Here is a 13,472-nt window from a genome sequence, read left to right as displayed (position 1 = left end):
CCTGGCTGTAGTTGTTTGCAAATGGCGCGGAGTTTGACTGGCTAGATTGTGTGTTCCATTTTGTGGGCCGTTGTGATGTGCATGTGGCTTGCTCGGAGGCATGTTGTAGGGTGGAGTTTGGGGCAAGATTGGCTGACTGTGGGGCACTGTGTGGGGCACGTGAGGTACACTGTGGGGCACGTGGGGCACGCTATGACCGTCGTGGTAGGAGTGGCGCTGATTGGCGCGCATTTTGTTCTTATGTTCCTCTATCCGACGATGTTCTGCCTCCTGGAATTAATAGATAAAATATATTTAAAAGAATAAAAACTAATTTACTGCACTACCCCTTAAAAATATTTGTATGTGTGTCAATTTTATTGTGAACTCCTGCAGACTAAATCTAAACGTCTTTAACTAAGAAATAATTATTTTATAAAACTAAACGATAGATGGCGCTACTATTCACAATAGATCACGCTTATGTTTTGTTCTAAACGTGTCGCAGTGAGAGCTGTATGTATGTACCTGTATGAGCCAGTGCTGGTGGTAGTTGTAGTTGGCGGGGTGTCTGCTGCGCGCCTGCAGCCAATCCGTGTTGGAGATTAGCTTGGGCGTCGGTGCAGCGCTCAACGCCTGCCAAAATAAACAAGAAGTTACAAATGATTACGTCACAGCTTTCCAAATTAAAACGTCCTTTACTTTGGTATAATGTTAGACATTTATTTGGTTGTTTATATTTATATTGTGACAGTAGACTTACCTGCAAAGTATGCCTGGTCATAGGATAGTACTGTCCATTGCTGTTGCCGTTTACATTGCCGTTGGGTGTCGGCTTGTGACGCATTTGTACGTTGGCGTACTCCACAGCTGAAGGTACACGGCTACTCCTTAAAGAAGTGTAGATTCCCATAATTATCATAATTTATCGCTTGTATTGACAATAATTAAAATGCAGGGTATTCTGAGATGTTACCTATATCTTATTTTACTGTTCCCATTACCTATAGACTCAATTAAAGCAGTATAACAAGAAAGTTAAATTTTCCTTTTCATGATTAGGTAATAATACTAGGTGACAGAATTTTGTTTTATTTTGACTTGCTAAGATGGTATGACGTCATCGTAAGATAAGCAGAGATTATATCTGAGATGTTGATGCTTTTTGGATTGATAAACTATAATCCATCATCACCTTGTCATACTTTTGACTATTTCTTCAAAGTCGATATTAAGATCAACACGTCGTTTTGTAATGTGCGACCTTTCTTCTGAATTTGGTATGAGAAGTTTACATTAAATCATTCCCTAAAAGACGTAGGACTATTAAATTATATATTTTGTAATTTGTTAGCTACAAACCTCATTGTGATTTCCCTTTCAATGGACTCCCTGCTCCTCGGTTTGGGAGGCAGAACGGGCTGCCGCGGGGCGCTGACCGCCGCCCTTCTCTCGGGAAACTTGGCCTTGTCCTCATACAACACTTTCCTACTCTCTTCCACACCGAAATGACTCTGAATATGTTCCTCTGATACGAACGGTTTGCGTTTCATATTCTCATCGTAGACAGATCTTTCTGGAACCTTTGATAACTCCGGTGCACGAGTGTAGTTCTCGTTTATTAATAAATTTGGCATTGAATGCCTGTAGTTTTGGTTTGGTTTCTTTATTCTACCGATAGGTGTCTTTTCTGTTGTTTGCGTGACACTAGATATATCTTGTACTGATTTCTGGATTATTCTATTCTGATCTCTAAGTAGATTCTCTCTTTGTCTTCTTAATTCTTCTTGCTCCAATTGCAGTAGTTCTCTTTCGAATCGCAGCACTTCCTATTGGGTTTTTCACATTAGTATGTTATTTCTTTTTAGCTGGTAAGTTAATTGTTTAGTAGCAACAGAGTTACGTGCACCAAGCCAGCGTGGTTTGATGTATGATGAGCAATGATAGTACAGTTTTCGGTTAAGGTTATATAACATTAGTTTTGTTTCACCGAAAATTGTCACATTTATAACGTATCCAAAAATAACGTAATATATTATTAATTTGTTTATTAAAGTATTTGTTTATTGCAGTTTTATGACGTTATTAATGGATGTAAGTTAAAAGCTTAGAAGTTTAGTGTAAAAGATGTCAATCACCTTGGTATGAGCATCGTCAAAATGCCCGTCAGGCCAGTCCTCGTTAGTGCCGGCCGCCTGCAATGCACGCCACGGCGGCCATCTTGTTTAATGTTATATACACAAAATGGTGGATGACGGAGCATTAATTTTTTAAATAAATCATCACACAGATTATAAAAAGCATTATGTATTGAAATGTAAACGAATTTAATAATAATAATTGCAATTCTAGCGTTATTTTATAAAGTGTTCATATAATTTAGCCATGCATTGGTGTACGAAATAGGAGCAAATAAAAGTCGTTGTAATACTGTGATATATATATTTTTATTGATGCAAGTATATTCTACAGATGCATTACAAGCTTTAAAATACTACTTCTTTTAAATAAATTGGAAAATTCTAAATGTATATCACTTTTTACACTTAAAAATTAAAATTAAAATCAGGCGTAGTTAAGACGTTAAAAAGCGGTGCGTTGTTATTGTAGCTTTTGTTTATTATTTGACAAAATTATATTAACCGTAACCAAGTTAATTGATTTTGTATAAAGCAAAACAAAATAGTTATTGAACAATTAAGAATTTCAATAATTCTAGACTAACTTGAAAGTAATAACTATTACTGCTACATACAAAACCAGACTTAATTGATGGGGAAGCTCCCAACACCAAAATATATACAATATTCATTTAAATAAAACATTATTCTACTGTTAATAATTATTATAATAATTAAAATAAAATATCAGAAAACTATAAATATAATTTTAAAGTACTAACAAACAAATATAATATAAAATAAATAAAACTACTTAACATAAGATTTATTTAAAATGTAAAAGAAAAAGAATTCTAAAAGAAAATAATATTGATTACATTAAAAATAATTATATAAATCAACAAAATTGAAATCAGCGATCTTCGAATAAACGTTTCATAATTAAAACGAACTGAAGATGCATTACAATCCAACGATAAGATATATAGGACCAAAGATACTCCCTTGTGGTACACCACGTCTATAAGATTAGCTATTCTAAATATTTGTGCGATATTTTAAAGTATCAAAACGTGTCAAACACTCTATTGTTAGTTTAGTTAGTTCTCACCTGTTGTTGTTGTAATTTTTTATCCAAGCTTTCGATTTTTGTTTCATTATCTGTGGTCAGTGAGGTGAGTTTAGTTGTTAGATCTTCTGTGAAGATTTCTGATTTCTTTGCAGTCTCTTCCTCGTCTGATGTTACAGTAACATGGGTATACGGCTGGAAATTTAATTGAGCAATAATATTAATGGCAGAAGAAATATTCACTACAGAAGAAATTGTACATTTAGCAATAACTGTGGTAACAAGACTAGAAGACCATAACTTACAAAATTACGGGACTAAAATAGATAAGCCTCGTACTATTTTACAAAGAAAAGCTTAAGGGACCTTATTCACTACTAACCATTAGAAATATTGACGTTTGGACTACAATTATATTGCTCATCTCACTAAAATAAATTCAACATTACCTCACTATTTTGTCTGCTATGTGGATTAGAGGTCTCAGGAGAAGATTGTCCCTTATACCATGCTTCAGCTGAAGGTCCTCTATCTATATCAACGCCTGAATCCCTGCTGTCTCTCAATTTAGCATCCATATCATGTGACAGTGTCTTCTTGTATAACAACTTTTCGATTTTAGTCTCCTCTTGCAAGAAGGAAGTGATGTCAGGACGTGGTGCTAATGTCAGATCAGCGTCTAAGTAACTATCGTCTACTTGACCTTCAATACCGAGGAAAGATGTTCGCTTGTTACGGATCTCTTTCTTGATACGACGAGCTGAACTTGTGTGTTTGAAATTACCCTAAAATTTGTAAAATTTTAAACCCTAGCCAGTAAAACATAAAGATTGGATACTATAATTTATATTATCAAATATATAAATCATAATTGTATAGTTATCGGCTTATCGGTGATCAAATATTGCTTATCAGGTGAGTAATTACGCACATGTAGTAGTTACAAATATTTGGAATGTTTGGATTAGGCAAATATTAGAATTAGCTTCCGGATCGATCATTCAAGTTATTGAAATTAGAGATTTAACACTTTAAATGCTATCAGCTTTAGTTATTTCACTTTTGATGAAAAATAATAGTGGCATACATACATTTCCAAGAAGTTCGTCTTCTGCGGCATCCTCTGTGGGGGGTGGAGGAGGTTTCTCTTTAGGAGGCTCCAGAACATTAGTGGGTAAGTCTAATGGGAAAGCATTCGAAGCGTCTACTGTATTTTGGTAGAATATATCGATGTTCTCATACAAAGGCGTCACTGACACTTTGTTTTCTATATCAAAGTCAAGCAAAACCTTATCAGTTTTTACTTCGACTTTGTTTTCTTCTGTTTTTATTTCGTCCTCCATTTTGCTGTCAATTGCTGCACTGTCTTCTGAATCAAGCTCTTTAAAAGCTAATTCTAAAGCATCGATTACCTGGAAATTGTCAATTATAATGTTAACATTCGCAACTTGGTTAGATAAAGAGAAATTTTAGAAGAAAGCTAAAATAAAAAATGTTAACAAAACGAAAAAAAATCTTTTGACTAGATAAGCTATTTGGACGCTATAAATTTCGTAAGGAATTAATATTTAAAAAAAGAAATCTGTAGTAAGAAGGAATGTTAGTAAATCATGTAACAAATATAATAAAAAGTATACATGCTAATCAAGCAGGAATATAATATTAGCTATGAAAATCATAATGCAGCGTAAAATGAAAAAAAAATGTTAGAATCAAGCTTGCACCACAAACTGATCTTACCTCGAGTTAACCCATCACCAAAAGCTGATGTAAGATATCCTAATGAACAAAACTTTAAGATGAAATAAATACATTTAGGAGAACATCACAGTGAGGGGCGCTTGTAACAGACATACTGAGCCTACAAAGCCACAATCACAAGATATGGCCATGTTTGATTAAGATATGCCGCGCATAGATAACATTATTATCGTAACTCATAAAATAGTATATCAAGATGTCCCTAACAATAGTAAAATATATTTCTTCAATATTGTTTAGATGTAATGAAGGATGATTTACATATTAATAAATAAAACCCAAACGTAACAGTGCAACGTATATTTTGGATAATGATTTTACAAATATCACGTTGAAGAACATTTCTAATGTTTCCAGATAATGATATATCCAAAATTCGATTGTTTTTACGCATGTATAAAGGCTACACAAAACCCTGTTTAAACACTACGATTATAGATTATTTTATATGGTCAATTGGTGATTAATGTTTTAGCACAACGAATTATGTGATGTGAAATTATATTGACTACAAATGATATTACTGTTACATGGTGTAGATAAATTAATTAGTTCGTCTAAAGTGAATCTAAAACATGGTGGATACCTAATAAAACGTGATCAGTGGAAGACTGGAAAATTTTAAACAAAAAAATAAGAGATCATAAAAGTTCTAGAAAAATTATTGCCTATATCTTCTTTTCTCATCTCTCTTGCTAAACGCAATTATGAGAAATGGAATAGGAATATAATATGAAAGTCTTTTAAGGCCTTACTTATTTTGACACTGGTTACTAGTGTTTACTGTAGTCTTGTTATTAATAAATAGAATTGTTTTCCTTCTGTTAGGTTCGAGGCAACGTTTGGTACGTTTTCGCCAAAACGGATTAGAGTCTTGCGTATCACTGGATGTGGAATTTGTGTCAATGTTTGTGCTAACGTTCTCGCTTTGTTCCTTAACAATATGGTTAGTTGAACAGACCGATGAAACAGACTCGCTTACACCTACTTGATCAGAGCTGTGATGAATGGGTGATGTTAATGCGTTTACATTATCAGTAAGCGTTTTATGATTATCGTTAGTTATTTTTAGCGTTTTAATGGAATTCTTTGGTGAAATGTTAGTAGTAGTAGAAATGTTAGAGACAGTTACCATTGGCATGCTTTTGCTGTTAGAATTGTTAGTGAGGTTAGTTTCATTATTATTAAGATTGTTCCCTTGACCAGAGTTTAGACCGTTGCATATTTCATCCAAATTTAAATGTATAGTCATTTTTCCCTGAAATACTACGGTATCGCCTTCCGATGTAGTCGACACGGGATCATTTAAACTTACACTTGAGTCTTGATTCTCTAAACTCTTCAATGTGTCCTCATCTTCTTTGTCCAGTTGAATTTCTGTGATATCTTCGGTGACACTTAATTCTTCAGGTTGAGACAGCGCTTGAATGTAGTTGCTTCCACTGTCAGTACTCTCAGTTATATCTTGTTCTTTCGCTTGTTCTACCCTAACATCGCTTTCTACTATTGGATCGGACATTTTGTTACTTTCAAGGTGATTTTCTTCAATTTTAGTCGATTCTAAGCCGATCATGTTATCTTCATTGGAAGATTCGTATTCGGACACCTCGGCCATAGGTTCTCCGATAGGAGAAGCTACTTGAGTTAGATCAGCGATGTCGTCCGGCGGTGCGCAGGAATCCCTGGCGGTGTGTATCCCACTGTCTTCCGTCTCGATGTCACTAGGGACAGTGTTGTTTTGCATTTCGACACTGTCAAAGTCCTCGAGACTCTGCACTCTTTCGAATGAATTAGGCGAAGACTGACCGTTTATATCTAAACTGTCTAGAGATCTACAGAAACTCTGCATTTGATTTTCTATTCCGGACAAATTACACGTTAAAGACGACTCGGGAGATTTTTCTTTAAAATTATCACAAGTTTTAATCCCACTATTTTCATTATTGACTATCTCCTCTTCGACCGATATTTTCGGAATTTCCTTATTTTTGGCAGCATCGAGGCACGACAGCCGTTCCTTTAAACTCATTGAAACTTGTTTAACGTCAGTTTTTGCTACTCTCATTTCCTCTTCTGAAACTTGAGACTTCAGACTATTCAAGCGTTCTTTCAGAGACTTTGTTGTATTCAACTCTCCATTAGATAATCTTTTGAATTTCTCTGGTTCCGATGTTTTTATTTTTTCTAAAGACGATAACCGTTCTTTCAACGGTTTAACTTCAGAAGGCAACTTAGTAAGGTCACTAGTCGATTTTTGTATATGTATTTCTTCTGTGAACTTCTCTAAGCTTGATAACCTATCTTTGATAGATTTTTTATTAGTTATTTCAGGTAATTTTGGTTTATTCAATTGCAGTTCTTGAGAATTTTCTCTTTCGAATTGCTCTCTGCGTTTATGGATGTCCACTTTTGGCAAATCTTTCTTGTTATTATTTTTCATGTCATTGATTCGTTCCTGTTTTAAGGACGAGAGCTTTTCTTCAATTTTATTATTAACAGACGTTCTGATTCTATTGTAGTCTGCGTTAGATTTTTCTGGCGATTTTTCTTTACAATTATTATTGACTACCGTCTTAACCATACTGCTGTTTGTCTGTGAAATGATTCTGGATTTGTAGCCCTCGATGGCGCCTTCGTACGTGTACTCCTCGGGCTCGGGCGAGCTGATCGTGGTGGTCGTACAGGTGTCGTATTCGTTGGCACTCGAACCGAGCTTGCGATTGTTTCCGCAATTGGACATATTATCCACGTCCGAGTGGTTTTTATCGAGGTCCATGCCATCGCTCTGAAAACATAGATTGAAACTTTTGTTACAAAAACTACAATGATAAGCTTTAGTACAGCCATTTGCTAAGTTATTACACTACGGTATGTTTCATATATTGTTCTTGGACATATAGCAGAAATGTTCCACCATACTTCCTGTTTTTTCGATCTCTCATTCTGATTAGTAAGATTGTTGTGGTGACGACTTACGGCGAGACTGTGAGTGTCGCAGTCTTCGCTGAGGCTGCTCTTGGTACTGGAAGTGCCAATGCCGAGGTCGCTCAGGTCATGCCCGTCGTCGTCCGTGTACAGTGCCAGAGGATTTCTCCTTCTGCGACCCGCTCTGTAAAAAATACAGTGAATAAGTTAGGACATTACCCAAGATCTGTACGAGATGTAGTTAAAAACAGTCTTATACACAATAATATTTATAGAATTGATGAAGAAGCATTTTCATTACTCTGGACATTGTTGAAATACGCGGTGAACCGATCAGGTATATAATGGATCAGGACAATAGAAAGATAACCTCGATAGGAAATGTATGTATTTTAAAACTTAACCAGGGTAAATATGTATATAGATATAGTGTATGCGTTGAGTCACAATACGTAAAGAGCTGCTGTATAATTAGCAGGGGATAGTAATGTCAGAGTTGCGTCACCGCGAGCCTGGACTTGACTCACGTAGCTATCTGTGGCCGCGGAAGATCGCACGCCTTATGTTTACACTATGACAAACATGTTGAGCTAAAGGGAGCCTAGCCCAGACTTCAGGGAAATGACACAGGTGTGGGCTATGACTGGTCTTATTTATATTTAGAGGATTTCATGACAGTGAGTCTTTTTCCTGGCGACGAAATAAGTTGATATTTTTAGATGCATCAATGTTATTTTTAAGAATAGCTACCTACATTTAGATTACTCTAGGTTTTTTAACAGTTGTATACTAACGCCATCTATTACTTAAAAATTTAAATCGGCCTTGATACGTTTTTACGAAAATATCATGTTACGTAAAAAAGGAAAGTGGCAAGTTCATTGGTATATTTGTTTGAACAGGTCTGGTGATTGGGAAGCGTTCGTTCACCGCCGTCTCAAGGCGAATGTCAACTTTACGGAAACGCGCGTATGCTGATATAATCATACTATAAGCGAAATTTACAAGTGATAAGTTGTTAGGGTTGTAACAATATATTTAAAAAAAAAAAATTGCACGTTTATTGGATTATATGTGTGTATTATATGTAAATTCTATTTTTTTTAGTGATTTACGAATAAGTTTTCGAATAAGTATTCGATCCGTGTGTTTGATTTATGACAGACTTCGAGAGCACTTTTTGAGAGCATTAAGTCAGTACCTTAATGCTCTCAAAAAGTAAAAGAGCCTAAACAAATTACTTTGCAGTTTAGTAAATAAAGAAAAAAACATATAATTGTTTGAATTCTCTTGAATGTTTTACTAATTAAGTGCTACACAGTTGTGACAACCCTATGGAGCCGGAAGAAAAGTGAAAACACAGTGTGAGCGCTAAACACTCCGTCGGCCGGCGGGGGGCGGGGGGCGCTGGGGAGCGGGGGGCTGCGCACGCGCACTTTCGCCGCCACACTTCTGTACATTTGAATAGAAAGCCCGCGCGATTATCACACTTCTTGCCTTTAATAGAGATTTTTTTCTTCTGTCCGTTGACAATAATTAATAAGTGACATAAACGCGAACGACGTTGAATCTTCTTTTGTAAAAAGCAAACTGTTGCCTTAAAGACGCTTCTTACATTCATTTTTATACCAAAAATGAATACTTGCATTTAATTATTACCATATTACTTAATTATAAGAAGAAGATATCACCAAGATATGATTTGTTCCAAAATGACAAAACAGACTATTTTATTTATTTATTATATAAGTACAATTTTATTAAGCTAAGCTCAGACCACATGCGTAGTACTATGTACTTGATTTAGTTACAATCGTGATGTAATGTTCGTGGGGCATTACACTTGTGCTGGGGTCACGAGCCGGGATCACGAGCTAGGGTCACAGGCAATTGCGTGACCCCACTGTTTGCCCAATCGGTGAAATTTAAATGTTTTGTTCCTAGTATAAATAAAATAATTTGGGCTTCAAAGGTATTTAATGTTTTTGACGTTGATAAAAGCTTGTTATAAATAATTTGAAACGAAAGTAGTTAATTATTTGTTATAATAATTGAATAAAACTTCTTTAAAAACCATAGAAAGTTCTAGTCTCGAATTATTTGCGAAAGTATTTTGAACTTAAGTAAAAATCCTACCCATAACATTAAGTCAACCCTAACCTTATGATTGCAATCTTTGAATCAATAGTAAATAGATTTCCACATAGACTAAACATATACGTTGTACATAACTAAGCATTCAAGCATGGGAACGTTCCCATTTGAGCAATTTCCCTCAGCATCGAGTCCCGGACTCACGCGGGCAATTTCCTCTAGGATCAAACCTGGACTCACGCGCTGGGGATCACGCGCGCTCGTGTCTCCGGTACACGAATCTATTTACATGGGTTTAATCTAACAACAATAAAAAACATTTTATAATTATAATTAAATAATTGAACAATTTAAAATAATTTTTATCTCATATAAAATTGTTGTAGAAAGGAATAATAATTACGAATTTATTGAACCTTTTTATCATACGATAATGACGAAGCAAAATTGTTTTTTGTAGACTTTTTAATAATAAAAAAAGATAACGAACATTTGAACATAAGAACATTTTTTTATGTTCTTATGTACAAGTACTTCTACGTATACTAATAAGTGCTAAAAAACCATGATTTAAGTCGAACCATCAAAATTCAAATACAAGATATTGTGGGCAATTCCTCACGCGGCCTCACGATTGTCTTGTCCAACATTCGTGGATTTTTGCACGAAATGACGAGACGAAGCATTCTTGACATCCGCCAGTTGGTATGAGTTACAAGCTGAAGCGATTACACCGGTCAATTCAAATATTGAAGCTACAATAATCCGCATCGAGCTTAAAACTAGTATGTGAACCCCGATAGTCCCCAATTTTCACGCATTTGGAAAAACTATTGGGCCTCTTGCCCAAAAATATGTTTTTCGCGACTTGACTATATTTTAAATGTTTTGAATAAAAATACGATTATTGTTTATTTGTTTAAATATTCAGCTTCTGAAACCTAAATAAGTGCAACGTAATTGAAACCTACGATAACTAAATGTTGTATAATTACCGAGTTTAAGAGTCGATAATTTAGTTTTTCCATTAAATCGTTGGTTAAACCTTTAAGTATGAAAAATGCGACAAAAAACATAATCGCTACCAGTTAATGCATTACGCGTGTCCAAGTTAACGTCGCGATATGTTTGTTTTTTGCACGTAATTCCACGATTAGCGGTAGAATCGCCACCAGGGGGCGCGGGTACGCGCGGGGAGGGGGATAAAGCTGATACACATGAGACGATAAAGAATAAAATTTGCTTTTAGCTTAAAATATCACTAAACAAACTATCACTATAAGACCTAAAATTTAACACGTATAAATTAACAAATAATAGAAAATTTTATCTTCATTTTTACTCACCCGCGAATCTGTCCGCACGGGATTAAGAAAACCTCAATTAGTAGCCTATGTGTTCTTCAAGACTATGTTCGAGATCTGTTTAGCGGTTCTTGAGATAACTTCAAAAAAATATCCATTTATCCATCTAAACAGTCGCTTTCATAATATTAGTAAGAAGTAAGCAATTTTTACAAGTTTTTAATACATTGCCAAAAATCGTCAAATGACATTTTAACTAAATAGTACAAAATAAACGTGTGGCCTTGAAGTTTTTAAAACGCGCGTTTTTAAATCGGCTAGTGTGTACACAGCGTTACGCGGCAGCAAGGCGGTCATTATCGGCCTCTTTGTCATCGCTGCGTGTCCGCACGCGCTTACAAATTACACGCCGCTCACATCGTTGTTTAACGGTTTGGGAGACATGACATTCATTCGTTATTTACTGAATCGAAGATATACGGTAGTTTGGACGTGAGGAAAAAGCGCGTTGATATCAGGTAACACCGTATGTGTAAATACAATAGGAAATTTCCTAGAGTCTAGATAAATTTAAGATTAAGATCTTGGCTGAAAAAATTCTTAACTAGATGAAACATAATCTATATTCAACAATTTACAATGGTACCACAATCTTTCTTCTCATGTTACTAATTTTTAAATGCGAATGTATGGATGGATGGATATTTGTTTGAAGATGTCTTCAGAACGGCTGCATGCATCTCGCTGCAATTTATAATCTCGAAGAATATAGGCTACTAATGAAGTATTTTTTTAAACCCGCACGGACGGAGTCGTCGGCTACCGCTAATTTTTAGATAAATGAGTTCCTACTGTTAGGAAGAAAAACCGAAAATGTGCCAGTGTACTGACGCAACACTAGCCTTACTAAAACGTCGACGTTTATGTCCCCTCACTATTCATTCTGAGACTGGACTTCACAACGTAAGTACATCATTCGTCCCAAATGAATCTAACTAATGTCAAAAATTAGAAAGAAGCAAATGATAATCTATTGCATTCCCTTAATGTAAAGTAAATAGAATGTAAAAATCAGTGCGCTAGAAAGTGGAGCAACTTTTAAAACAATGTACAAATACGATCACGTTAATAACGTTAAACTTGTCCCCATTTCGCTAGGTAACGAATTAAGGGCAAGTTGTGTGAAGCCATAAGCCGCACGCTATACCGCTTTCCAATCTGTTCCGACACTAGTAACAGGAAACTGTGGGAAGACGATCTAGCATTGTAACATGCCCTATAGGGGGCGTTACCTTACACGTAACACGTTTTTTACCTTTACATTAGTGTAAAGGAGCTGTTTAGAAAATTTAATTCTCAATGTATACACCAATAACGCTTAATTTCAAAGAACTACATCCATATATATTAATAAAATTAGAGTGTGTATATGTAATACAGATTGTAGAAAAATATACTATTTGTATTTTTTAAATTTTTGTCTGTCTGTGTATCTGTTCGCAAGGCTGCGATTGTTCTGGGTAATCACCGAAACGGTTGAACTGTTTTTGACGGGAAAGCAGCTCACGAAATATTTTAGACTACTTTTGCTGTCGAAGTCGAAGGCGACCGCTAGTATATGATAAAATGATATATGTACAGCGTTTATATAAGTTTTAAACAAAGGATTTTTTTTAGTATTTTCCCCTTGTAGTTATAAATCTGGCTATACACCAGTACAGTTATATCATTGAATTTTGGGACACGTTGTATATTTATATAAATAGTATTTCTAAAAATCCAAATTAATATTAAATTGATGAAAAACATTTTGTATATTTACAAGAATTACCGCGTAATGTATTGCATTAACCTTTTCTGCAGTGACGCCTTTTTTTAAACACGTATTGATAAGTGAACAAGTCTAGGTATCTTCCGCATTATAACAAACACCAACACAAACCAGTTCCGCTTTCAAGGTACTACACAAAAAGCTTTAAGCTCCCAGCTTACATGGCGCCTTAATCACAATTGCAACGAAGCTTTATCTTGTTAACAACTTTTTGTTGAAACTAGTTTTATATTTTTTGTATCAAATCTGTACATGTCCTGTACATGAATAGTCAATGTTTTCTAGGTTATGTTAGACTTTTTAATTTTACATACATGAATTTGTCTCTAAAAATCTAGCTGTCACTGATCGTATCCATCTAAAAACATATTTGGAATATCCACAAATTA

General features: G+C 35.1%; 1 protein-coding gene across 6 annotated transcripts in view; it reads right to left on the bottom strand.

Moving 5' to 3' along the window:
- The window catches only part of smash (smallish), a 108,447-nt gene that overhangs the window by 2,858 nt on the left and 92,117 nt on the right, over nt 1–13,472 (bottom strand). For 4 of the 6 annotated variants that reach the window (XM_013310596.1, XM_013310599.1, XM_013310601.1 and 1 more), the window contains 10 exons: nt 7,906–8,038; nt 6,062–7,714; nt 4,260–4,580; nt 3,618–3,953; nt 3,211–3,363; nt 2,118–2,174; nt 1,342–1,808; nt 743–869; nt 508–615; nt 2–270 (listed from right to left, as the gene is read on the bottom strand). In XM_013310596.1, coding sequence (XP_013166050.1) covers nt 2–270; nt 508–615; nt 743–869; nt 1,342–1,808; nt 2,118–2,174; nt 3,211–3,363; nt 3,618–3,953; nt 4,260–4,580; nt 6,062–7,714; nt 7,906–8,038 — 3,624 coding nt within the window. The remainder of the gene's footprint in view (nt 1; nt 271–507; nt 616–742; nt 870–1,341; nt 1,809–2,117; nt 2,175–3,210; nt 3,364–3,617; nt 3,954–4,259; nt 4,581–6,061; nt 7,715–7,905; nt 8,039–13,472) is intronic. The other 2 variants (XM_013310600.1, XM_013310598.1) reach the window with 2 other exon arrangements.

The sequence above is a fragment of the Papilio xuthus genome, unplaced genomic scaffold (genome assembly GCF_000836235.2).
Source record: "Papilio xuthus unplaced genomic scaffold, Pxut_1.1 DF827714.1, whole genome shotgun sequence".
Lineage (NCBI taxonomy): Eukaryota > Metazoa > Arthropoda > Insecta > Lepidoptera > Papilionidae > Papilio > Papilio xuthus.
This window is presented reverse-complemented; position numbering and strand designations above follow the sequence as displayed.